The sequence below is a fragment of the Zootoca vivipara genome, chromosome 2 (assembly GCF_965207765.1).
Source record: "Zootoca vivipara chromosome 2, rZooViv2.hap1.1, whole genome shotgun sequence".
Lineage (NCBI taxonomy): Eukaryota > Metazoa > Chordata > Lepidosauria > Squamata > Lacertidae > Zootoca > Zootoca vivipara.
In genome coordinates, this window is record NC_142584.1 from 45322685 (window position 1) to 45349054 (window position 26370).

The 26370-nt window shown below is 42.0% G+C and overlaps 1 protein-coding gene across 5 annotated transcripts in view; it reads right to left on the reverse strand.

Annotated features, from left to right (window-relative positions):
* The window catches only part of LOC118080229 (rho GTPase-activating protein 7), an 80263-nt gene that overhangs the window by 5968 nt on the left and 47925 nt on the right, over nucleotides 1-26370 (reverse strand). For 2 of the 5 annotated variants that reach the window (XM_035105166.3, XM_088661765.1), the window contains exons 2-10: nucleotides 16233-16304; nucleotides 15324-15405; nucleotides 12834-12897; nucleotides 10551-11911; nucleotides 9701-9871; nucleotides 6404-6563; nucleotides 5289-5487; nucleotides 4423-4639; nucleotides 86-200 (exon numbers count right to left, since the gene is read on the reverse strand). In XM_035105166.3, the coding sequence (XP_034961057.2) occupies nucleotides 86-200; nucleotides 4423-4639; nucleotides 5289-5487; nucleotides 6404-6563; nucleotides 9701-9871; nucleotides 10551-11911; nucleotides 12834-12897; nucleotides 15324-15405; nucleotides 16233-16304 (2441 nt within the window). Of the gene's footprint in view, nucleotides 1-85; nucleotides 201-4422; nucleotides 4640-5288; nucleotides 5488-6403; nucleotides 6564-9700; nucleotides 9872-10550; nucleotides 11912-12833; nucleotides 12898-15323; nucleotides 15406-16232; nucleotides 16305-19899; nucleotides 20205-21123; nucleotides 21220-23638; nucleotides 24322-26370 lie in introns of those variants that run through there. The other 3 variants (XM_088661764.1, XM_035105168.3, XM_088661762.1) reach the window with 3 other exon arrangements.

Below are 26370 nucleotides of genomic sequence, written 5' to 3' on the forward strand. Positions count from 1 at the left end.
CTTTTCATTATTTCCAACACTGAAAAGGGTTGCTGTTCTGATTTCAAAGGTTAAGCAATTATTCTTCCTGAAGAAAGTAACTTACCTGAAAGAGTCTGTTGCACTCCATTATCATATGGGCCAGGCCTTGAGTTGCAGCCAGGTTCTCACTCAGGTCTCTCTGGTCAGGTTTTCCTGTACTGTGCTTCCTCTGGCTGGACCTAAGGAGAAGAATACAAAGGGCTGCTTATTCAAATCACACAATGTAGCTGGTAAGGGCACTATCACTTCAGCCTGCAGGTGAAAGGGAGGGATAGAAATGTAAAATAACTGTTCCTGGTTCTGTGGGATGTTTTGTTGTCAATCTATACAGTGACAGCCCTCTAGTATAAGGTAGTCTTCACCAACATTCTAAAAATTTAATAGATAATAGGTTGGGCAGGCCCCCTGAAAGCTGCATCTCAAAAGGTAGTTTGCACATAATGCTAAACCGTGGTTTATTAAACAATGTTAGTATGTTTAACCCTGCCCAGCAGCTTATATGCAGTCCAATAAACCATGAACTGAAGCCATGATTTGCTGTTGGCTTACAAAATTTGGTTTGTTTTAAGTATGGCTTAGTGTCAAATATGAACCCAGTATACTTTCTTAACCATAGTTTGTTTAACAACTTCACACCAAAAGTTCACCAAACTACAAATGCATGGAAGCAAGAGCAGTGGAAAACAAAACATACCTCAGAGGACAGCATTCAACTAACTAGTCCTGCTATCAGAATCCCACACAAAGGTTCCCCCTCTCCTCCTCCTCCAGGGCCCTCTCAAGACTGGCTTGGGGTGGGTCCTTAAAATACCCCCAGAAGAGCGTGCGGGAAGAAGAGGGGGAGGATCATCCTATCCAGCAAGCTGAAGAGCTTGTGCTGATGAAATTATTGCCAAAGCACAACACTGAATTTCTTCCAAGGAAGAAAACAATGGTACGTGTTTTATTAAACCATGGCTTGGCACTGTATGTGAACCAAGCCCCATAGCTTACTATGGTTTATTAAGTATGGTAATAATCTCTCAGTATCTAAGGTTTGTGGTTCATTTGTAATGTTAACCAAAGTTAACTCCCTCAACTATGGTCATGGAGCTGTCACTGCCCAATGAGCTGCACAACCACAAGTGAAGAATGGCCAAAAATTCAAATAACTCAAATGGTTCAGTTGCTCTTTTTGGTGCTTTTAATTATTCTGTGACATAATGAACCATGGATTAAGTGATTATCTGTCATACATTTCAGCTTCAACTATGGTTTATTAACTCTGGTCGATGTTAACCGCAGGTTGTTCTACCACATAACACTAAGCGATTTTTACACACAGTTTGGTAAAAACACAAACCCTACCTTAGCTTTATGTATGGACCTGCCATATTTTTGACATTTGTTGCACAACACTAATTTTCCCAAACATCACAAGAGACAGGAAGACTGTTAACAATCTTATAAGCCCCTTCTTCTAGTTCAGACACAAGGGTTGCTACCTCATTGAGAAGTAGGCCATTGAAAAATACAGCATAGGACAGGCATCCCCAAACTGCGGCCCTCCAGATGTTTTGGCCTACAACTCCCATGATCCCTAGCTAACAGGACCAGTGGTTGGGGAAGATGGGAATTGTAGTCCAAAACATCTGGAGGGCCGAAGTTTGGGGGTGCCTGGCATAGGATATAAAGAACTTCCCAAGGGAGTGTTCTGTCCAATGTTCAAATCTGTAGTTCCAGTCATAATTATGAGCAAGAAACCTTCACCACCAAATGTATACACATTGTTTTGGACAAACTCTTGGGCTTCAATTTCTTGGTATCTAGTTGGACTTCTTATTCAATTGTAACCACTATTATCTCTTGTTTTTTCTTGTTACTGGATGTGAGCTACAGTTTACTCTCTGTTCTGTGCTTACTGCTTATTGCTCATGTTGGAAATGTTAATAAAATATATTTTTAAAATAGACTTTTAATTGTAATGAATCCTATTAAGTGAATATGCTTTAACCAATCCTGGTCAGGTGCATTTCATTCAAAGGCACACACAAAGCTCTCATTGAGTTGCCTATTATCATTAGACGTGTTTAATTAAAGGCTGGCCCGGAAAGTCTAAGGGAAAGCCAATCACATTATTTAAGTGCTCCAAATGCTTTGCCAAAGAGCATTAATTCATATTTTAAGCTTATTTGTGGCATCATGCCAAGATTAGGATTGCCAAGAGCCTGGCATTCATCTTTAATAGCTTTATCTTGGAAAATTCTTTGTGAATGGTTTTTAAAAAGAGGTTGTTAGATAAAGATGCTTGACTTTAATCCTTGAAGCCAAAGCTGTTAGATTAGGTCCTTTTGAAGTCCCAACACTGAAAGTAAAATATTAGCAAATTTATTATCCAAATTTCCCATTCAAAGCAACCTTGCTGTTAAAACAATGAGGTGGGGAGGGGAGGGGGAGAGAAGACAAGCACTCCCTCTTTTCTTAAGATAGCTGCTCCTGCTGTAGTACAGAGCTCAAAGAAAAGTCTGAAGGTAGAGGCCTCCTCCTCTTCCTCCTCCTCCTAAAGTTCTAAACTTCCAAAATATAAGTTTCTTCACCTGGAATTAAGAATTTAGCGTTTTATTTTGCAATCAATTCTTCTGACACATTCTTGGCTCTGATTATGTGTTCACTCTCTTATGACTAACAACGCTGTCATCATCTCAGTTCTGGATTCCCCCCCCCCATTTTCTTGGGAATGCTGAGCATCACAGGACTTGTTTTATAGCCTGATATGCATCAGGGATGCGTACTCTTCTTAAAAGCACATTCTTCACATGCTTTACCTCTCTTCACCTCTCTCAAAGATTGAGCTATCATCCTAAAACATGCAGATACTTTTTCAAGCTTCCCACCCCCACTCATGAAATAGAATTTGCACCCTTAATGGCATTAACCTGCCATTAAGGGTGCAAACTTCCATTTCACTGTATCTGAAGAAGTGTGCATGCACACGAAAGCTCATACCAAAATAAAAACTTAGTTGGTCTTTAAGGTGCTACTGAAGGAATTTTTTTATTTTACTTCGATCCAGACCAACACGGCTACCTACCTGCTGCCACAGACATTCAACTCACACAATCTAAAGAATGCTTCTTGCTCAAGTAGTTTTTTCCTATTAGTTAGTATATGCATTTCATCACGAATAGGTCTCTGGTACAGTGATGGTACTGATGCAACTTTCTGTACCCACAGTACTATTTTTCTACGATTTTAAACCTGACTCCCAGTCAACTTTCTAAATGACTCTGGGGATTGCTGCATGTGGAGATGGGCAAGCTCCCCAAATGCAGAGACAATGTCTACATTGAAAATTGAATACACGTTAGGTATAATAGGGGATCAGTAAACAGATTCATTCACTTCTTCAAAGCCTCTTTGAGATGTATATCTCTGCTAAGCCTCCCTGATCTTTTCAGGCTGATCCAAAAACATGTCTGCCATCTTTTTTTGGTTGCCTCTACAGAAATGTTACGTTGGAAGTATAGCCCTCAGGGATGCAGTCCAATATCCAGTTTTGTGCTGTTACTTCACCATGGGGTTGCTTCTCCCACTACTTCGGTCACAAATCTCTTGTGGGAGCAGCCAGTTATGTCGCTACTTCCCACCCCTGCGCTACCTCTTTTAAAAGGTGGGAGAATACTAGCCCAGGAAGTAATTGGCACAGGACCATTGTGTTATTGCCACGTGTGGCATGAAGCTACACTGAAGTGCTGCTATACTTATGAGGTAATGTAATAACAGCATCTTAGCAAAGTACATACATTGAGAAGGACAGTGTAGTGCTTATCGCTGGTTAACTTGATGAGTTGAGGCAACTCCAGTTCCAATCATTCCTGGCTGTCTGGGGCTGATGGGAGTTGAATTCCACCAACACCTCGAGGACCACAGGTTTCCCATTCTTGATCTATTTATTTTTGTTCCCTAACCCTCAGAACTACTATGATTTTTAAACATTAGCAGGCTGATATAAAATCCTTTAGCTATCCTTAGGCAGCTACTCACCAAATATTCAAACAGTACAGGGGGTATTTTCTCTATCTACTCTCCATTCTGGCAGTGCTAACTCTCTTTCTTTTAATCACACCATGATTAAAAAGGACACCTCATTCAACTAACAATCATTAACAGTTGTTAACATCTGAAATAAGGTGCATTCCAACCCTCACAGACCTATGATTTGCACCTGAACACAGCCAAAGCAGCACAAATTGGCTAAAAGAAACCTACACTTGAAAGAAATGACCACTGTAAGCAAGTAAAAAGGCAATACTGTGCTTAAGCCGTATAAAAAGGTGCCTTGACTTGAAGCACCTTTATATTTGTACAATGTATTTTCCCTCACTGCTCATCAGCCAGCAAGTATCGTTCACGCAAAAATACCTAGACGATGAGGAACTCTCTCTCCTCAGGGTATTAAGGTGAAACAAGGATGGTGCTAGACAAACAGCAATATTGGTTGGAGTCATCTGGTTTTCCTCCACAAAAGCCACTACATCTCTGAGAAAGAATAGCAGAGTTTTCAAAGCTTCTCGGTTTTCATCTGGAAGCAGAAGAACAGCAGCTTGGACAGCACAAAACTGCTGATCTTTTGGCAGATCTAGAGAGGAAAAAAAGATGGAAGCCAAGATCAGGAACTAGGGTATCTTCTTACAAAAAGAGTTGACATTTATTATTTGAGTAAAATGTAGTTTCCATTTATTTTTAATATAGTAGGGTAGAAACAAACACACACAAAAAACGGGCTTCTTCTGCAACAGCTCCATGTTTGTGGAGTGCTCTCTCCAGGGAGGTTCGGCTGATGCCTACATTATACATCTTTAGGCATCAGGCACAAACATTCCTCTATAACCAGGCTTTGAGGTGACATCTGGTGCCCTTTTAAATGTGTTGCAGAAGAGGGGTTTATTGGGTTGTCTTTCTTTGTATTTTTATTATGTATTCTGTGGTTTTTATATTGCAATTTGATGTTGTGAACTGCCCTGAGATCTACACGTATAGGGTGGTATGCAAATTTAAAAAATAAAAATAAAATAAAAAAGAAGACTCATCTTAAGAGGCTAGTTTAAAGAAACAAAAATATATTCCTACATCTTTTGCTCCCTTGACGTCTGACTTAAGAAACTGAATTAACTGAAAATCAGAACTAAGTAGCATCAGGCACACTTTAACAAAGGAAAATTACATTCCACTTATAAAATCAATGTCTAAAATGGCCAACCAGAATTAAAACAACAGCAGGTACGTACATTGGTATATATGGAGGAAGGATTCACAGAGTTTGCTGGTGAATATAGGTTCCGGAAGGTCTCGGAAATACTGCTTCACCATGTCTGCCACATCAAATGCTGACTGCCCCTCATAAGTTACATTGTTTGGGTCATTTTCATTCATTTCCCTTAAGGAAAGGATCCTGGATTTCACACCAGATTTTCTGAAAAGGCCAACCTATGAAAAAGAACAAAACAAGTAAACCTTCAATCTGCGGAATAATGTCCTTTGACTCCGGCTGTGGCATGGAACTCTTAATGCGGTTACATATCCAAAAGCTTTCTAGGCACTTTTGATATACTATGTTCAAAGGCACTTTGATATATGCGCAATAAAAGAAACGGGGGCAGGGGGAGGGAAGAGATTATTTCATTTGAAAATGTAAAAAGAATGTTGATAATGCATCTTTAATCTCTCCTTGTTACATGTATAGACCCTTTCATCTGCAGTATTGTACACACTATATTGTCACTCAGCAGGTTGGAGGTGATGTAAAGTGCTAAAAAGAGTCCTGTTTATAGTGTCTGGACTATGATGGCAGCCACCTACAAGCTAGTTGTTGCTTGATAATGCAGGCTCTGAGTGATGAAGATGTCTGCCTCAGCAGTCTGGGTGTTACTCTGCCCCCAACCTCTTGCCTTGTATCCCTTTGTTTTTGATATTTTTTGTTTCCAGCACATAAGCATTTCAGACCATTAGAATAGTAAACTCAGGGGTCCCCCCAACCCCACCAAAACAAGGCATTTGCAGTTATACCAAGCCAAACACATCAAATGTTATTGGCATATGTGTGTACGTACACAAAATCAGAATAAGAAGAGGCTCTAATAAAGAGGTGGTTGAGAGCTGGCCAGGGCTATGAAAAATTATGAGCAAAGCTTAATAAAATCAGCATAAGAAATTGTTGGAAGTATATGGAGATAATGAGTGCTTTGGGGTAAAATAAAGCTTTACACATTTAAAGAAAATTGCATAAGTTTTGAAGGGGTGGAACAACCACCATGAGGGGAAATATTATAAGGCATTTGCTCATGTTAGTAACAGAAAGGTTTTTACCTATGGTATTTAATACAGTAAACTTCCATACTGATACCTGGTCAAGAAAATGGTCTCTTAAGTAGTCCATGGCTTGGAGTATGCTCTTTGGAATAGGATGACTTGTTCTCTGCACATTTAACAGCAGCGGTACTCCAAATACATTTTTGTCCTTATAGTCTGGTGCTTTTGTTTTTCTGATGAACTTTGGAACGGTCCTAAAAAAATACAGAAGTAATTCATTCACTTATGCAGATTTATGCTCTGAGCTGGGTATGCATATCAGGCAGGTTAGGTAGATACATTGAATTAATTTATAGAGTACAAAAAGTATCAGGAGGACACAATTAACAATTCTAACCCTAATTAGTTTGACAGGAAAGCAGTATTTACCGAAGCAATGGAAAAAGAAACATACCATTGGAGGTGTTGCATCTGCCAATGCTAGCCATGTAGCATCCCAATAGAAGTTTTACTTTAGTATTTGTTATGCCAAACAAGATACTGTTCGAATATGAAATACCAGTTTCTTTAAGCTGAAGCACAGCTACTTACTGCATAGTGATCCACCCTCCACTTTCCTGCCCTTCATCTCCTGCTGCCCTTCTTCTATTGCAATCCCCAGCCGATCTATTCCCCCCCCCCATTTTGCAAAAGCCAATACAGTGGTACCTCGGTTTAAGAACAGTCCGGTTTAAGAACGATTCGGTTTACAAACTCCGCAAAACCGGAAATAGTGTCCCGGTTTGAGAACTTTACCTCTGTTTAAGAACGGAACCCGAAAGGTGGAATCGCACCGGCGGTGGGAGGCCTCATTGGAGAAAGCGTGCCTTGGTTTAAGAACGGTTTCGGTTTAAGAACGGACTTCCGGAACGGATTAAGTTCGTAAACCGAGGTACCACTGTATACTTGTTGGTAAGCAAAAACATCTGCATAAACATACTGAAGATTCAGTAGAACATTCTACTTGGTTAGCCACAGGAACAGGGACACTATTATGACAGGATTACATACCTGAACACAGGCAACTCCCTACAGATGCCTTGAAGACCAGAATACATTTTGTAAAATTTATGCCACTGAGTTTTGATTGCTAATGCAATCAGAGGTTATCAGAAGGAGACAGAGGAGCATTTGGGCACACCTTCATACAGTTCTTAGACCAGCTCAGACCATCAGAAGATATATGTTTAGAATTAGCTCCATGACCTGATGAATTATTGCCCATTACACAAGACAGTCTAATCATTACCTGAAAGGGAGTGCTGCTAAAATTCTAAAATATTTCTGCAATTACAGCAGAAGGTTCACAGACTGAGGAACTGAACCATCTAGAGCAAAGAACAAAGTGGGGGTGGGGGAGGTATACAGCTTGAGAACAGCTCTGGTTGGTGGATAGGTTCAGCAGTAAGGGTCACAGATGGGATAAGTCACGGGTGTCAGACCCAAGGCCCGCGGGCCAAATGCGGCCCGCGAGACCTCGCCATGCGGCCCGCGAGACCTCGTCATGTGGCCTAGAGCGCCAGAATGCAGGGGGCGCTGAGCAGCCCGCCCGCCGCCCGCTGGCGCCACTGCCACCGCCGCCGCCGCACTGTGCTGCCTGGGGCCGACTCCCGCGTCTGCAGGGGGGCGTAGTTGGCCCCCTGCACCAGCCCCTCCCCGCCGCCGCATCATACCCTCTGCCAGCCAATAGGGCTCAGGGGGGCGGAGTCCAGCTGCAGCGGGAGAATTTCTCTTTGCTGGGCTTCCGGCGAGGCATCACGGCGCGCGCCACGGAGCTCCTGAGGGCAGCCAGCGTGTTCGCGCTGCCCAAAGGGCTCCTAAGCCACTGAGACCGCCGCCGCGTGAGTGCCGGGGGTTCCTGTTGGCCCCCCCCCCCAGCTGAACAGAGAGAGAGATCGACCCTACTGCGCAAGTGCCATTCATTTCCATGGGAGTTCGCCCTGCAAAGCCCCCTGAAATGAATGGCGGCGGCAAGAGTGGGTCGTTTCCTGAGCCATTGAGCAAGGTTAGTGGCCGCTGGAGACGCAGGGAGGGAGGGAGGGAGGCTCTCAGAAGCAGCCGGAGCCCACCCGGGCAGATTAACCCTTGGGCTGCTGGGTACCATCAGCTCATTCACCCGCTGCCTTTCTTCCGCTGCTTTCGAGAGAAGTCCGGTTAGGCGGCAAGGCTGGAGTTGCAGGCTGATGCAAAGGAAGGGGCTTGAGGAGCTGGGGACGGGGAAAGAGATCTCTGCTGGCACCAGAGAGGGATGGCTGGTCTGGCAGTTTCAGCTCACGGAGGATTGTTTTCTGTTTGAGAAGTGGGGAGGCTATTGACAGGGAAGCGATCGCTCACTTTCCCTCTGGAGAGCTCAACAGCTGCTATCGGGCTGGCAGCGCCTTGAAATCAATTTTAAAGAGAGGGAAAGGGGAGGAGAACAAGCGGGGATGGATGGAAAGAAGGCGGGAGGGAGGGAGGGAGAGAGAGGAGGGAGGGAGGGAGAGAAGGAGGGAGGGAGGGAGGGAGGGGAGGAGGACAAGCCGGGAGCCTCTGAGGGGGAGAGCGAGAGAGCTAGGAGACAACGGGGAGCAGCCGCTTTGCAGCCGGCCTCAAGATCTCACATCTATACACTCTCCGATCGATGGCAAGGAGGGATAATATTTGTCAGCTGCAGTCCTCCCCCACCTTTTCCATTCTAACCCAAGAAGGGAGGGAGCTAATGTCTAAGAGGCATTTCCTCTCGGTTCCAAAAACAAAACAAGAATTAGCCCATTATAAAAGAGGAGAGAAGAACCCCGCAAGCGAGTAAAATCTAGTCAGAAAAGTTTAAAAAAAAGTTAATGCCTTGTGTTTGCCATATGTGTAATAAACAGTGTTTGGCAATATTTGTATGTTTTTTAAAAAAATTACTCTGTTACCAAAAATCATTTTTCAATAAATTGTACAATAATTGTACATTTGAATACCTACTTGCCATTATTCTGACTATGTTTTTGCTTTCAGAGCTAGTTATTACTTACATTATTACAAAAAACAGTAATAATTGAATGCAGTGACAATAATTTATAATAATAAAGAGTGGACACATAGTCCTACAGATACAACCGGCCCTTTGAGGGTGAGCAAACTGCTGATGCGGCCCCCCGATGAATTTGAGTTTGACACCCCTGGGATAAGTAAAAGGGACATCATTGGGGTCCTGTACTAGAAGTATTGCAAGTGGACTGGTACTGTAAATCAGTTGAAAGCACCATCTTCCTGCTTATGTATATGAAGCTAATTGTCTTTTGTAAGTTTCCTTTGGAGGGATTTCCAGTTCAAAACTAAGGTAGTTCTTTCACTTCAGAAACACTTCCACTTCATTCTAACTTACCAGTTCCATCCTTGCTTGCTGGAAGGAGAGTATTTGTCCATTAAAGTAGTCAATTTTAACAAAGCAAGCTTCTGCAATCGATTTAGGTGGGCAGCTGACTGGCAGTCAATTTGCTGAAAAAGACTTTCCAAATTTGTGCCTTCCTCAGTAGACCATTGTCTCCTCACATGTCTAAAGAAAAAACCACATTTGTTTCAGTGCTCTTCAGTATTAGTAATATTGTGCATAGGTAAAGGGACCCCTGACCATTAGGTCCAGTCGTGACCAACTCTGGGGTTGCGGCACTCATCTCGCATTATTGGCCGAGGGAGCCGGCATACAGCTTCCAGATCATGTGACCAGCATGACAAAGCCGCTTCTGGCGAACCAGAGCAGCACACGGAAACGCTGTTTACCTCCCCACTGTAGTGGTGCCTATTTATCTACTTGCACTTTGTCATGCTTTCGAACTGCTAGGTTGGCAGGAGCCAGGGCCTGAGCAACAGGAGCTCACCCCGTCGCGGGGTATCGAACCGCCGACCTTCTAATCGGCAACCCCTAGGCTCTGTGGTTTAACCCACAGCGCCACCCGCTGTGTATATTGTGCATACCCCCTCTAAAGCTGCCCACCCACAGAAAATCACTATGAATTTCAAAATACCTTATGAAAGGTAGAACACTGTACTTTAGAGACCAAGTTCTGTGGCGTTCAAGCATCAAAACCTCAAGTTATTCAGCCAGATTATCTTCACTATTAAATCATTACTTCAACTTAACTTTATGCTACACTGCTTTAAGCCCAAATTGATTAACCCCTTACAATCAAATTTCATTTTTAATTCTTTGCCACTTCAACCAGTATATAGCTGACCTGATAGAATGTGCCAATGTCCGTCTCATCCTCGATTCTGTTACATATGCCAATTCTGTGAGGCCACGTTCACTGCAGTTCCCTTCACTGTCAGTAACTGACAATTCTGGCAATTTCCCTTCTGAATGCTTTTCAGTCTCAAGACGGATCTCTTTAGGGGATGATGGGCATGGAGAGATGGACTGGTTGGAAGGACAGGCAGAGTCGGAGTCCCCATCATCAGAGAATTTCTCTGTCCACTGACTGACCAACTTCCTGAGTCCATTGACATGCTCCATAACACTGTCTAGCTCCGTAAAAACTTCATCATCACCAACCTCCGGTGTATCCATTTTGTTTAGATGATTGCCTGGCACATTGTCATATATGCTCAGTCTGTTATCCATCAATGAAAGAGAGCCAGGTGGTGTTTCAGGCTCCTGAGAACCCATTTGAGCCCTGCTCCTCCTACACCCATGAAAACTCCCAGTTCTCCAGTTCACAGAAGTGTTGTCCATTGGAGACAAGAGGCTGTATGTAAGGGCTTTGGGAAAAGTCCCAGGTTTATGGCCTTGTGGTACTTGAAACACTTTGTTCTTGTGCAAATGTACCTCGTTTTTGACGTTATGCTCTGAAAGATAATTCCACAAGGAAAGCTTGCTGGAATCAAATTCTTCTCCATACATTCCTTCTCTTTTACTGTGTCTCCTCATCTTGATAATGGGGCTTGGCGTGCTCACAGTGCTGCTGTTTTCAGATTGGCTGCTACTGCTGCAGGTCTGTGAGGAATAAGACTGCTGCATCGGCTGACTCTCAGACACGTCAGAAATATTTACGCAATTGAAAATTTTCAGCTTTTCTTCATTTAGTCCCTCTGTAAGAATAGGCTCACTAATAATGGGCTTGGCCTTTGAATGTGCTTCTCTTTTCAAACTGCTGCTTCGCAGGCGCAGCTTCTCCATTCTCTTTAAGAAACTCCTTCCCTTTCTGTGCAATGGCTTATCCAAGAGCTTGTCCTCACTAATTATGTTCAAAGTTTCACTAGGTGAAGAAGAGCAACTGAAGGTAGAGTCAGGAGATGCCAATATATTTGAGGAGCATGTTGAAGAACTCCTGCTCATCTCAACCTCCTCAAATGTCTTTGGAAAGCTGATTAAATCACTATCCCCGCTACTAGAACTGTGAACTGAAGACTCGTCATTTCGCTCCCCTTGATCAGAAAAGGCTATATCCCCACTGCCAGAGCATTTAAGTCTGAGACCATCAAAGGCTGGTGTACCAGAACCTTCCAAGCATTCTAACCGAGACCATCTCCGACTACATTTCTCATATGTCCATTTGGTACTTATTGCACAAGGTTCATCCTCTTCAGATTCATCGCTCTTAAGACAAAAAAAAGAGGTTAAAAAAGATGACAGGTGATCAAAATTTTGATTAAAGATTCATTCTTACATTTTACTACAATGCATTATGGTTCAGTCCCTGCCTGCTATTGCCAGCTCTCCCACACGCCAAGAAAGCCACCCCAAAAATACAGAGAACTCTTCTGACTCCAGACACATATTGCATGGTAAAAGAAGTGTGACACCTACCCTACATATGGAAATACTATGGAAAGATGAGAGACTCATGGATCTCATCTTTGAATCCAAGTTACTTAAGCAAGTCCGATTGATTTCAGTAGGAGATACTTATGACTGGTGGATTTTAGGCCTGGGATATTTTACATGTGTGTGAATGCTTTTCAAAGCATTCAACCTAATATTTTCCGCCTAAAGCTTGCCTTGAAAATGGAAAGGCTTGCAGCCAAGACATCATGTAATGTAAAAGGATGCTTTGGTCAATCAGTTGCACTTATGTTCAACATTTTAGTGCTGCAATGGTTCAATCTAAAGTGATTTTTAAACCACTTGAGAATTATTTCTGCTTAATGCTAGCTTAAGTGGGTTTTCCTTTTGTTTTTTTACTTTGCATCTGCTTCTAGTTATCTTACTAAAACTCCAAAATCAAAGTGGGCAATTCAGAGCTCAGCTTCAGGGTTGGGTTCTCACATTATTCCATTAGCATGGCTTCCTGGTGAGAGTTGCGAATGGTTCAAACCTATTTGTAACTGAGGAAGAACTTCAGCACAACAAAACTCACAAACAGTTCCCCGTCATAAATAACTGGGGCTTGCTGATTATTAAACAGAAATTGTAAAAAAAAAACCTCTCTGTAGTTTATATAGTCTTCTATGTCAACACCTTTGAATTTATATTGAGGAGTTTCTTTTATTTAAAAAAATTGCATAATTTGGAAACGTACCCTCTTTCTTTGCCGACTTATTTCCACCTTCATTGCTGTGCACTTGTTCAGTGTATTCAAACGCCTGGAAGAGGAGGTGGGGGTAACACATTAAGACGTTTAACCTTAGGTTACTTATAATCTTGTACTAAATGGCTCTCAATCCACTAAAGTTCTTAAAAGAAATTAACATGTCATTTCATTACGCCATCTTCACTAATAATAGTTGGCTATCACCTCATAATGTGGGAAGCTAATCTATACTCAGAGTTGTTGTTGTTGTTTAGTCGTTTAGTCGTGTCCGACTCTTCGTGACCCCATGGACCATAGCACGCCAGGCACTCCTGTCTTGCACTGCCTCCCGCAGTTTGGTCAAACTCATGTTCGTAGCTTCGAGAACACTGTCCAACCATCTTGTCCTCTGTCGTCCCCTTCTCCTAGTGCCCTCAATCTTTCCCAACATCAGGGTCTTTTCCAAGGATTCTTCTCTTCTCATGAGGTGGCCAAAGTATTGGAGCCTCAGCTTCACTGAAATCAATGGATCTAAGAGACTTAAGGCCACTGATTTTAGTAGGTCTACATTGAGTATAACTAATATTGGATAAAACCCTACCACTCCCTACTAATGCTCTTAAACACATACAAATGGAAACAGGTACAAAATCATGCCTCAGTAACTCAAAAATGATCAAAATGTCAACAGTGATAAAAGTGCATGAGAACCTTCTTGATATGCAGGTAGAAAACATTAAAGAATGGTAAACAAGTCCCTCTTTCAGCAAATAAAGGCTAAAAAAATGAATGTGGGCAACATCATTTATTCCATGCTCAATTCAAGGTAGCACATATAAGCAAACAATTAATACATGCATATTGTCTGGTATAATATAAATTTCCTGATGTGCTTTTGTTCTATGCAGTGAATAAACAGAAGCCCAAAAAATAAAAATACAGGGGTTCGTGTCATTTCCAATAAAGTTTGATTTTTTTCTGTAACTCATAAATCTCAAATTCTTGCAGTCCAGTGATGAACATCTGGCACCTTCTTATCTTTCCACTTTTGCACAAGTTGATAAAAGCCTCAACAATAGATCAATGAATAAAAATGTTGCCAGTTCAGACCTGACTCTATGAAGAGATACTTGTTCTTTTTATCTTGAGAAGCTATTTAAAAGGGAGGCCCAAATTGTGTTAGTGTGGGTTACATGAAGCCTTTAAGCAATGTGTTGAGAAATTAAGCAGCTTTTAAAAAGATTGTTGTGCAATTTGTTTGCAATTAAGCAATTACTCTGGTACTCCCCTGGAGTGGGTAAGAGTCATATATTTAGCAGAGCTACTGTTGCCTTAAAAAAGAAAAAGAAATTATAAAGTGCACCTATATTATTACTACAGCTGCTTTGGCAAAATGTCAGCATCTCTTTTGTGCCTGCAGCATCTTACCAAAGCTCTTTCTGAGAATAATTCCAGGGTCCGTAATTTTGCAAATGTTGCTACTTTTATTCACTGTGGTTTGGGTCTGATTATTCCTAAACATTAGGCACCCTGAAAAGTTAGAATTCAGGGGGAGAGGGATCTTCCTTAGTGTAGCTAAAATAAAGGAAATCTGTAGATAAGGGATGTGAGGTGGCGTCAGTGTTGGTCCATTGCAATATAACATATAAAATAGTGTTCTAAAATAACCTGCTAAGTTTCTCAAGAAAGCCAACAATCCAAAAACATAAGTACCGGTATCTTCAGTCACAAAACAAAAACATTCTTCTTTTCCCAAGCTAATTAAACTATCTATGGCCTTTTACACTGTGGAGGGCTATTGTTTCTATTTGTTATTATGTTGTGCATTTTGTGTTTTTATAGTGTAAAAGTGCCTTGTGATACTCAGATGAAAGGTAGTATATAAAATTAATAATAATAATAATAATAATAATAATTGTTATTTCAGTTCATTCAAGATACAAGACTATTCCTAGGTAGTCTAGAGGATAATGCATGAGCAAACCCAGATTGATTTGGAGGCAATCAACAGCATGACAGCAACACTGTCTGTGTGGAATAGTCCTAGCTTTCAAAAGAAAAACAAGCGGACACGGAGCAATGGATTCAAACTACAAGAAAGAAGATTCATTAGGAAGAACTTCCTGACAGTAAGAGCTGTTCGGCAATGGAATTTGCTACCAAGTAGTGTGGTGGAATCTCCTTCTTTGGAGGTCTTTAAGCAGAGGCTTGACAGGCATATGTCAAGAATGCTTTGATGGTGTTTCCTGCTTGGCAGGGGGTTGGACTGGATGGCCCTTGTGGTCTCTTCCAACTCTATGATTCCTTTAAAAAACCCTTCGAAGACTTGTACAGCTATATAGCAATTCTTACTACTTACAAATATTTTAATAATTATATAATAATGTGCCTGTTTTCAGACATCCAAACAGGAAACTAGTAAGATACACCCATTGACTTAGTTAAAGCCTCAGGTTGTCAATCTAAATACACATCTATTTAATTCAGACCAAAGTTTACCTGTATAGGGATTCTATTGCATCTTGGTCTAAAAACTCATGATCTTTTCTGACAGTTTTGATGTCAATAGGAAACTGCATATCTGCAAAACAGAGTTCACAATGGTAAATGATCTTTTTTCTTTTTTGGAGAGGATTAATTTCACAAGTTCTTAAATCAGCTCAAAAACAAACTCCAAGTAGCAGGGTTTTTTTTTATAGTGACAGCTGCCAGACTCAAAATGGTCTCAATCTCTGCAAGGAAGAAAGCATAGATTTATGAATTAACACAGCATCAGCTTGCCAGCTGATAGGATTCATTTTTAATTAAAAAAGGTTCAAAATCTTCTATGAAGGAAATAAACACTGGCCTAGCAAACTATGGCTTACCAGGACAGCAAAAATGCACTAGCTCCCAGAAAGGACCTTGCACACACTTTATGCCTACCTTGCCCTTTTAGCTAAACATGGCTGTTTAGACAAGAAGCAACCTCAGCTGCAGCTTGTGGCTAAGGAGGAGAGAGCTTAACCACATGCTTGTATTCAGACAACATGCTAAGCCAACACTGAGCTAAAGTGACCTGAGAGGTGCAAAGTAGGTGCAATCTCCTCCCCAGCATCCATGCTAATCTGTGGTTTTGCTTAGAGCTACCTACAAACATAGCCACTGATTATTAGACGCTCAATCTCTTTCTCCATTGTCTATTCAGAGATAGAAACAAGCAGATAGGGCAAGACAGACTCATAACATTGTCAAGATTCTAACATTAAGTTCATTTCTAGATCATTTTATATATTGATTTTAAAAAATCTCAAAGCATTCCACAACCTACATTAAAAAATCAAATAAAACAGTCCATAAGAAAACATTTCAGAAGTCAAATATAAAACACACATTTAAAACAGCATAAAACCATGGGTGAAGTAGTACCTTCAAACATCTGAGCATATTGGGGGAAACCAGCAGCTTTCAGCCAATCACAGGCTTCTTTGGCCTCAATTTCTGCAATTAAAAACAAAACAAAAAAAGAACACAAATCAAGTTTTGTTTTCCAATACTGAGCAAAAAAAACCCAACCCATTTCTAAACTATGCTACTAGCTTTAAAGCAACCAGTTTTTTTTCCTCCCTACCTTTTAATATATTACAGGCAACCGTCCTTTTGTGTTCCAAACCCCCATGTGCGTTGGCAGAACGCACGAATCTGCTCTGCCCCTTTTCACGCCATTTTGGGGCTACTTCTGGGTTTGGCATGCATCATTTGGACTCGCCTAAACCAGGGCGTATCTGTGTGCTGCTCTGGTTCGCCAGAAGCGGCTTTGTCATGCTGGCCACATGACCTGGAAGCTCCCTCGGCCAATAACGCAAGATGAGCGCCGCAACCCCAGAGTCAGTCACAACTGGACCTAATGGTTACCTTTAAACCAGGGGTTGGCTGTACTCTTCATACACATACCTCCTTCTGAGTATCCAAGCACACAACAGATGCTTTTGACATGCATTTGCATCTAAGCTGGTGGCATTGAGTATAGCAGCTTTACTTACGGAGTGCCCCTAGTGATTTTCCTGCTCAGATGCATCTTTTGTATAGTCAGAACAATACCTTTGTCTAAACACAGAAATTATTTGTGAGGCACACTTTCTGCATTTGAGAAATGATGATACAGTAGTTTGAAAACAAGGCTAATGCCTCCAGTGTGCCGAGAAATGCTTGTTGCTTTAGAGTGTACAACTAGGCACTCTGGTGGCTTGGAAGGTGTTCTGTGCTCCATATGGCCCACCTATTTCCTAAAGTATTTTACTATTTGTTTTACAGCTCACTATCTATAACACCTGGCATCTAGTTCACAAAAACAGATGTCAGGAACTAAAAACTAATGACTTATTTTGTGGCAATTAATAAAAATCCTGTGGCTAACAGTATAACATTCCCACAGGAAAAAGGAAAAACACAACTTTGCAGAACTACAGAACATTCACCAGATGCCTTTAAAATGTAAACATATTTAATATACTTCTGGAAGAGCATAAGCCATCAGTCTCCAAAGTGAACCTATATCGCAAGTTACTGTGTCTCTTGTTAAGGAAGACCCCAGGCTGTTTTCTCCTCTAGTCCAGTTCATGTTACAGCCCTCACATGGCCACCCAAGACCTTCTGACTGCTGACTGAAAAGGATCCCTACATATACTGTACACACACACACATACACACCAGCTGGCAAAGCTTTCCTGATGGAATGCATTATTATTAATTTATAGTGTACCTCACAAGTTTTGCTTTGTTTCTTATCAAACAAATTTTTAGTCCATAGTAGTAGTAGCAGCAGCAGCAGCAGTAATAATAATAATAATAATAATAATAATAATAATAAAAAATAATAATAAAAATAATAATATTGTCCTAGTTCCACATTGATGATTAACCAACTTTTATTGGTATATGCCAGGGGTGGCCAACTCCCAAGAGACTGTGATCTACTCACAGTTAAAAACTGGTAGTGATCTACCCCCTTTTTGGGAGGTTCAGGTCAAAGTTGTTGAGCGTTGCTTTTTTTTGAAGGAAAGCCCCATTTTTAAGGGGTGCAGAGCAAAGTTGCTGAGCATTATTAGGGGAGCCAAAATTGTTGAGCATCGTTGGGGGGAGCCAGTGATCTAACACAGCCGTCCAGTGATCTACCTGTTGGACATGCCTGGTATATGCAATTCCAAAACAATATTATGGAGAGCACTTTTCCTTTACAAAAATGATTTTATGTCTAAGGCAGGTAAACTATTAAGATGTGTGGAATGTAGAAGCAGGAGCTTTATGTGGGACTAGCTAAGTACCAAGTACTCAATGAACAAGCTTCCCTGCTCAAAATTTTGCGCTTCCAGCACATTAACTTGGAGCTGAAGGCTTGAGACCAACCACATTGAGCACCACTATGCCACACATACTGAAATTTATAAAGAGCCAGGGATATTTCATTTGGCGTGAACACCCTAAATCAGCCAGACAACAAAGTCTGTTTTCATAAAAATTGACATGTGGACTGTCCACATACATGCCACCAATAGAGAGAAAATATTTGGCTAGCCCTAGTTTTTCTGTGTGAAAAGCTACTTAAAATAAGTTTGTTTTGCAGGAGACAGATTCAAATTGGGCAACTTTTTTGTGTGTAGCTGATTCCCGGGCTGCCTTTTCAAAGAATGCTCCAGTATCAGTCTTTTTATTTTCTAGTTTCCATTGAGTGGCATTTGCTAAAGGAAAAAAAGATGACAGGGCTTTAAATATATTTTATGGAACCACTGGCATATAATGCAAGATTCCAGAGCCAGCTCTGACATGACCCCCTACTCTTTGTATGTAACACATTTCCTGGCTTTCTAAACATTTGAACAGTTGAATGTTTCCACTTCCTGCAGTCCTCATTACTCAAAGATTAAAGAACAAGCAGAAGTTCAAAATCAATTGTTCTTCCTTAATAAAACTATCACTGCTAGATCCTTTTGAGAAATTATACAAACATATGTTATGAATTCTGGTTAATTTTTCATTCTGAGTGCTATACAGGACAAATACTTTTAAAAGGATGCTACCAGGTCAGATCAGTCTGTGCCTGAGAAAACAGGAAGAATGTGCAATTAATTTTCTTCAGTGCTGAGGCAAAGATATCAAATCTTCCTTAAGCAACATTTACATATCACTGAAGAAAATTAAGCTAACTTCCCCTTAGGTATGAAGCAAACTAATGTAAAACTGATTAACATAATCTAGCATACTTCCATTCCAGTTATTTCAATAGCATATCTATTAATAATTGCATGCATCATTGTGATTACTGTGAAAATACATTAAACACACAAGCAGAAAGTAATCACATAGCAGCCAGAAGAATGAAAACCAAACTTTTTTTTTATAGAAATGCAAGTAGGAATAATGTCTGTCCTTTACCATTGACTAACATATTTGAGCATTGGTTACTTTTGATATTTGTGCTTTGTTACAATGCTTTATTATTGAAAACTTTTATTAAAAAATGAATAAAAAAATAAAAACATAAACAATAATAAAATAAAAATGAAGTACTTCATTTTAACAATCTAAACTGGTACTTCTAAAAGACCCTTGTTTAAAGCTACAGAATATAAAAATGTCCAGTTGACAGTAAACATATATACAAACACTAAGTAATTCATTTTTAACTATCTTTGGTGGTTAGAGGAGGAAATGTCATTCTACTGACATCTGATTTAAGTTCATCACCTGGCCACCTCTTTCAGCTGTATTTCTTATACAGTATGCAGTTTTTAAGCTTAGATGCAAACTAGAACCAATTATATGCATAAACTATGTTTGAATTTCACAAGAATCATATCTGATGCACAACCACCATTTCCAGCTTCCCATGTCATGGGGTAGTGGAGACTTGAAAGAGCTAAGTAAATCTCAAACATTTAGTTCCACATTAAGATTTCAAATTGCCCATACATGTCTCAAACGCAGAATGTTTCTCTTCTACTGTTCTTTGTTGCTTCACATCTTGATTATTACATTCACATGAAAATGATACTGGCATATCAACTGAATGTTAATTCCAATCGAAAGTACAGTATACCATTAGCTTGTGGTATTTCTATGCCCCTCTGTATCTGGTGTGCGTAAAAACTGTTAACACAATATGTAAGCAAAAGGGTTTGGCTCCAAAGTTTGCTGGCACTGGTACCAGTAGCAGTATCACCTGGTGGAGTTCTGCTCAGGATGTTCCTGCCAGGAGAAAACAGTGATGGGAGTATTTTCATTGAATCCCACTTCCTCCTATAACCCCCAGTGCCACCTCTCATGCTATTGCATAGAATCCCCCAACCCCTACAGAGCATATTTTCAGTGGGGCATGAGGACTGTAAGGGGAAGGGGAGAATAAACAAATGTTATTTCATTCCCCATTACAACAGCAGGATTCTTCTACTAGATCACAAGATCTAGCTAAATTAAAATACAATTACAATAAAAATACAAACACACCACAGATCATGGCAAATTAGACAGTCATGACCTCAAAACATTAAAAAGGTCATAAACAACCCATTAAAAGCTTGAGAAATAAATGTTTTTGCCTAGTGCCCAAATAAATACAAAGCGGGCATCAGAGAAGCCTCATTGGGGGCATCAGAGAAACTTCATTGGGACAACCAGGGTGGTCACAGAGAAGGCCTTTCTGACATCACTTGGCAGTGACACTTGGAGGTTACTACCGGTAATAATCACCTCAAGGTCCAGGAAGGAACATATGGGAGGTTAAAAGCAATAACCAAAGGTAGAAGTCCAATCCCAGTTAACAACCTTGCAGCCCTGTTTTGGACTAACTGAAGCTTCCATAGTGTTTTACAGGTAGCTGCATGTACAACACCACACTGCAATAATATAAACATTTTATACAGAACTGGCACTACAATCCTATGTTTTACCATTGGAACAAGACTCCCAGCTTTTGGGGGGAAAATACATTAATGACAGTTTTGCTCCCATTGCTATTTGTACCAATACTTGTAAGTGTTTGCTTTTGCATACTATTGTTATTGTGGCAGCAAAACCAAAAGCCTAACACAATTAAAAACAAAACAAAACAAAACAAAACATTGTGTTTGCTAGTTCTGAAGAATAAAAAGCAAACTGCCCGGAACTAAACTAATATTTTCGCTTCCTACTCCTCCTGTTCTTGGAAACTTAATTCTATTCTTTCTCCAACGCCCTCCATCTGCTCCAGAACCAGTCAATATGCATGGATCTATCTGCTTGACAGCTGCAGTAGCCAGATGTCACACACTGAAATGCACATTACCTATAGAACCAGAGTCTATCCCATCAGCAACTGTTCTGACAAGACCCTTTGTGCAGCCTTCTGTTGTATCATTCTTGTTCTTGGCTGTGTCTGCAGCTGGGGAGTTAACAGTAAGGCAAGGACATGCTGCATATTAATTTTATTAGTCCTTCCAATTAAACACCTATTCCCAAAAAAAATGTTTTCACATACTGTTCTCAGACAGATAAGCTTATTTTATTTTATTGCATATATGTCTCTATGAAAATCATAATAAAGTTGAATGAACCTAAACCAACTATCCTTTGGATAACACATCCTTAATGAAGAATTTCTTCATTTAAATCTATGCTCAGACTATCATAGAATGGTCTGGTTCAAATTGAATGCCAAGCCAAACTAGGACTTAGAAGGGACAAGTGTGTGGATACTAAGGGAGAAAATTGCTGCCTCTCTGCTCCTCCCCTGGCTTGTTGCTACCCATAAGATAGTTATGGTTTGTCTTAGTGTTGTGTTCAGACCCAGTCTCATGGAAAGCCATAGCAAACCATAAGTTGTAATCAAGGTTTATCACTTGAGGTTTGCTTGGGTGAGGCAAAACACAAGCTCAGGTTCATTTACCCAAGCCATGGCTTAGCTCTGGATACATAGCAGTGGCCGGGAGGAGTGTAGCAGCAACAAGTTTTCTCCTGGTTATCTACATGCCTGAGCATTTTTGCTGTTCCACAAAAGTGTCAAGAAAAAGGTATGGCTCAAAATCTGGCATACATATGACCATACTGTTAAGTACAAATCACTTTCCCATCCACCATTGTCATCAGTAGTGTTGGTGAGCTCCAATTCAAAGGTGCCTATTGTATCAGAACAGTAAGGTAGACTTGAAAAGTATTTTGCAAGTACTGCATAACTAAGAAGTCATCTGTTCAGATAGAGCAGTGGTTCCCAATTTGCTAATTACTGAGGACCCCCTATTTTTTCAAAAAGCCAAGCCAGGGACCCTCTACTTTTGAAAATTTTGACAACTATGGTACAGTAGTTACTTCTGTGAAGCAGTTTTTTAAACAAAACATCAGGTTGCCCCTAATAAGCAAAAGATTTTAGGTATGCTAAAAAACAGACTACGGCTGAGCGATATCTGGTTTTCAACATCATTATATATCAGCAGTTAAACATCGTGATATTCTGATATATCCCTGATATATGTCTGAAATTGGAGATCAGGCGTAGGGATGAGGGAAGGAACAGCAGCGGAAATCGGATGGGGGGGGGGGAGGAGGAGATGAAGCAGTGTCAGCCAGTGCCTTGAAATTGGCTGTCCCTGCTCTTCCTCACACGATGAGTGATATATTGCTGGGTCAAAATCATTATTGCGGTGTGATTTCGAAACCAATTTTGGCCTATATATTTAAAAAATGCACAGTGCTTAAACATACCTTAAAACTTGTGAAATTACCATGCAAAAATGACAAAAAAATAGTTGGGGGAGGCAAGGGATGGGGCCACAGACCCTCTGGGTGTATTCTGCAGACCCCCAGGGGTCCCTGGACCCCTAATTGGGAATCACTGAGATAGAGGGTACCAGAATATATGGTCCTGAATAGGGGGTCCTCTCTTCAGTCTCACCCTCCATGTACAAAATTGCAGGTTGCAGCACTTCATTCTGCTAATATCAAAGGTGCTGACTGGGAACTTGTTAGCCTCACTTCTGTGTCTATGGAGTAGGAACATCCCTCATGATATATCAGGCAACTACTTATTGCCTAGTCATGTAGGTTTTATGAGTTAGTTGTGTGAGAGTGAAGATTCAGCTTTAAATCAGTTCCATGGATCATTTCCCAACTGTCTGGATTGCAAAAGAGAGAACTAACCTTAAATGTCCCACCACTACTGACCTACATTCTTCAGAGCTGAGTTAGGGCTGTTTAGAAGCCCAACAGTGGCAGATTAGTAGTATTATTCTTTCACTTAAGTAGAAAACTCTCTCATCCACTCAAAAGCTTCGCTCCAGGAAAGATAGCTAGCTAGCTTCTGCCAGCATCCACACGTGACAAAACGGGGCGCAGACGATGGATTTGTTTTATGGCGAGGCACAATCTGCGCCGCATCACCATGCTCTTCCTCGAGTGAATTCATATTCCGCAACACTATTAACGGCATACATATTTCCTAAAACACGTTCTGCAGTCAAGGTGCGTTATATTTACTGAAACAAATATCGTACCCCCTGCAAAAAGGGGGGTCGCGCAAGCGGGGTCGTACAAACAAACCTGTTAAGTTTTCCAAACTTCAACCCCTCTGACTTTCGCCTTCGAATAACCCAAGCGAAAAGCCAAGCTTGGCAACTACCCGACCCAAGCACAAAATCATCCTCGAGTCTGGGAAAACCTCTCCTCCTCCGCTGGCAAAACCCGCAGCCCCTTCCCGAGAAACAACCCCCTCCCCGTTGCGTGGCGCTTGCGGCTCCTTGGTCGCCCGTACTCCCGTTTGAAGGCGCCTCGCTAGCCGCCAGAACTTCCCCCGAGGCGAAGCCACTTACGCGTGAGGATCATCCCGCCTCGGTCCTGAGCGCTGAGCACAAACAGCGCAGCTTCAGCCTCCAGCTCACTTCATCGCCTCCGAAGGAAAGCAGAGCGGGAGCCGGCGCCGAGCCGGGAGCGTGACAGAGGCTGTCGTCTGCGAAGGGCTCGCTGAAGGCACAGACCGCGTTCCGCCCCGGCGCTGCGCAAGCGAGACGACGCGCCCGCCGGCGCAGCTGAGGCGAATGGAGGGAGGCGTTGCTGCCTCCACCCCGGCTCCACCCACCCCGCCGACTTCTCTGGGCGGCCAGCAAAGCGCTGAGGGAAGGAGGCGGCTGCCTCAGCCTCGCAGGCACCTGGCGACTTCCTCTCCTCGAGCGAGGGTCTGGGCTGGGGGGGGGGGGCAATAAGTAGGCACGGTCGCTGCTGTGGACGTGACTGCCAGCGACGTGCCAGGAGGGCGTGAGGAGATTATCTACAACAGTGCCTCGGGGTGTGTGAGGAACACCAGGATTTAATTTTCTGCATGAAAATACAGGGTGTGGGTGAGAGAGAAGATATAAGGATGTCCCCTTTCTGTTCCATCTTTGGGCAATAAGAAGCTTCCACAACAGCTTGCTGGATGAGGCCCATGACCCAGCATCTCTAGTCCAGCATCCTCTTCTTAGGGTGGCCAACCAGAAACCTCTTCCCCTTGTCAATTAATAGCTGACACAGGGCCGGCTCTAAGGCAAGCGCGGACGGAGCCGGGGGGGGGGGTCAGAGCGATCATCGCACCACGGCGCCCGATATGCTTAAGATGGCCCTGAGCTGACTGCCCTGTTCTATTTTTTATTTTGGTGGGGGAACCTGCCACTAACACGGGGAGGGAGGTCAGGGCAGCCAACAACTTCAGCCAGCTCTGGGATGATCGGAGTAGCTTTCCACAACAAAGGGAAACCCAGCCTTATGTAAAGCAACCAGGGCCATTCTTGAATAGAGAAAAGGTGCTCCAGGTAATGATGGTTGGGGCACTTGTCAGAGTGCAGTCCAACCTGAAGCAAAGCTTTTGGCACAGTAAATTTGCATCAGCAAGATAGCCACTGGGTGCGAACTGAGCCACTAGCAATGTCAGCTCCCTGCAACAATATCTATAATAACACATATACCGGTACCTCCTTTCCGTGTATTGTGTATTTTTAGATTGTGAGCCTGAGGGCAGGGACACTCTTAGCATTGATTTATTCATATAGTCCATCCTTTCACCTTGTTGCCTTCAGGTAACAGGGTTGTTGTGCCTTGGAAAGACTTCTGCCTATGACCTTCAGTAGCCAGTTGGGAGGAAGTTCTTTCTCTGTTCTTTTCTGAAAACCTCTAAGATTTCATGGCCTTTCTTTTAGCTATTGCAGTGATATCCCTACTGGTAGTTAGCAGCTGTGGTGCTGTGGCTTAAACCACAGAGCCTAGGGCAGGCACCCCCAAACTTTGGCCCTCCAGATGTTTTGGACTACATTTCCCATCATCCCTGACCACTGGTCCTGCTAGCTAGGGATCATGGGAGTTGTAGGCCAAAACATCTGGAGGGCCGTAGTTTGGGGATGCCTGGCCTAGGGCTTGCCGATCAGAAGGTCAGATGTTTGAATCCCTGCAACGGGGTGAGCTCCCATTGCTCGGTCCCTGCTCCTGCCAACCTAGCAGTTCGAAAGCACGAAATGCAAGTAGATAAATAGGTACCGCTCTGGCGGGAAGGTAAACGTCGTTTCCGTGCGCTGCTCTGGTTTGCCAGAAGCGGCTTTGTCATTGGCCACATGACCCGGAAGCTGTATGCCGGCTCCCTCGGCCAATAAAGCGATATGAGTGCCGCAATCCCAGAGCCGTCCGTGACTGGACCTAATAGTCAGTGGTCCCTATACCTTTAAAATGGCATATGCAAGTTTGGAAATTTGTTTCCTTATCGGCACACAGATTGAATTTAGATTAGGAATTTATCAAGTATTGGGTCACCACAGTTCCAGAGCTCTTTGTATTACTCAAAAGAGCCTTTCACTCAATAAGCTTCCTAAAACCAATCTGTCTGGTCAAACGTTTATTTATCCTATGCTTCAGTTAAGAAACTGAATTCACAAGAACAAGAGTCGTCTCATGGCACCTTAAAGGCTAACATGCTGATTATGGACTTATATTTTGTGGCCCAGAGTCCAATTCATCAGATGCAGAAGGTACACACATTTCTTAAGGCTGCATATAAAACATGTATTAAAACACATGACTTTCCCCAAAGAATCCTAGGAACTGTAGTTTACCTCTCACAGATGTACAAGTTCTAACACCTGCAACAAACTACAATTCCCATGCTTTTATGGGCTGGGGTATGTGCTTTAAATGTATGGTGTGTGTATGTAGCTTAAGCCTACAAAACCTAATTAAGTAAAAACTAACAGATTTAAAAAACACATTGGTACTTAGGAACAGTCTAGTACAGAGGGAAAAAAATTACCACCTGTCATCTATAGGTCCCAGCTAAAACTAGCCAAACATACCATTAAGGACCTACAGTCTAACCTGGACAATGACACTTCCTTTCCACAGACTGTGGGTGATAGGTCACTTACAGCACAGCCCACATAGCTACTTACCAGCAATAAAAGACCACAAAACACACACAGAGAGACGAACCAGAGCCTACAACAAATCCATATGTCAAGTCACGCAACACTATTACAGGACATCATGATGAGAGCCACAACATCACCTGTTTCCAATGTGATATATG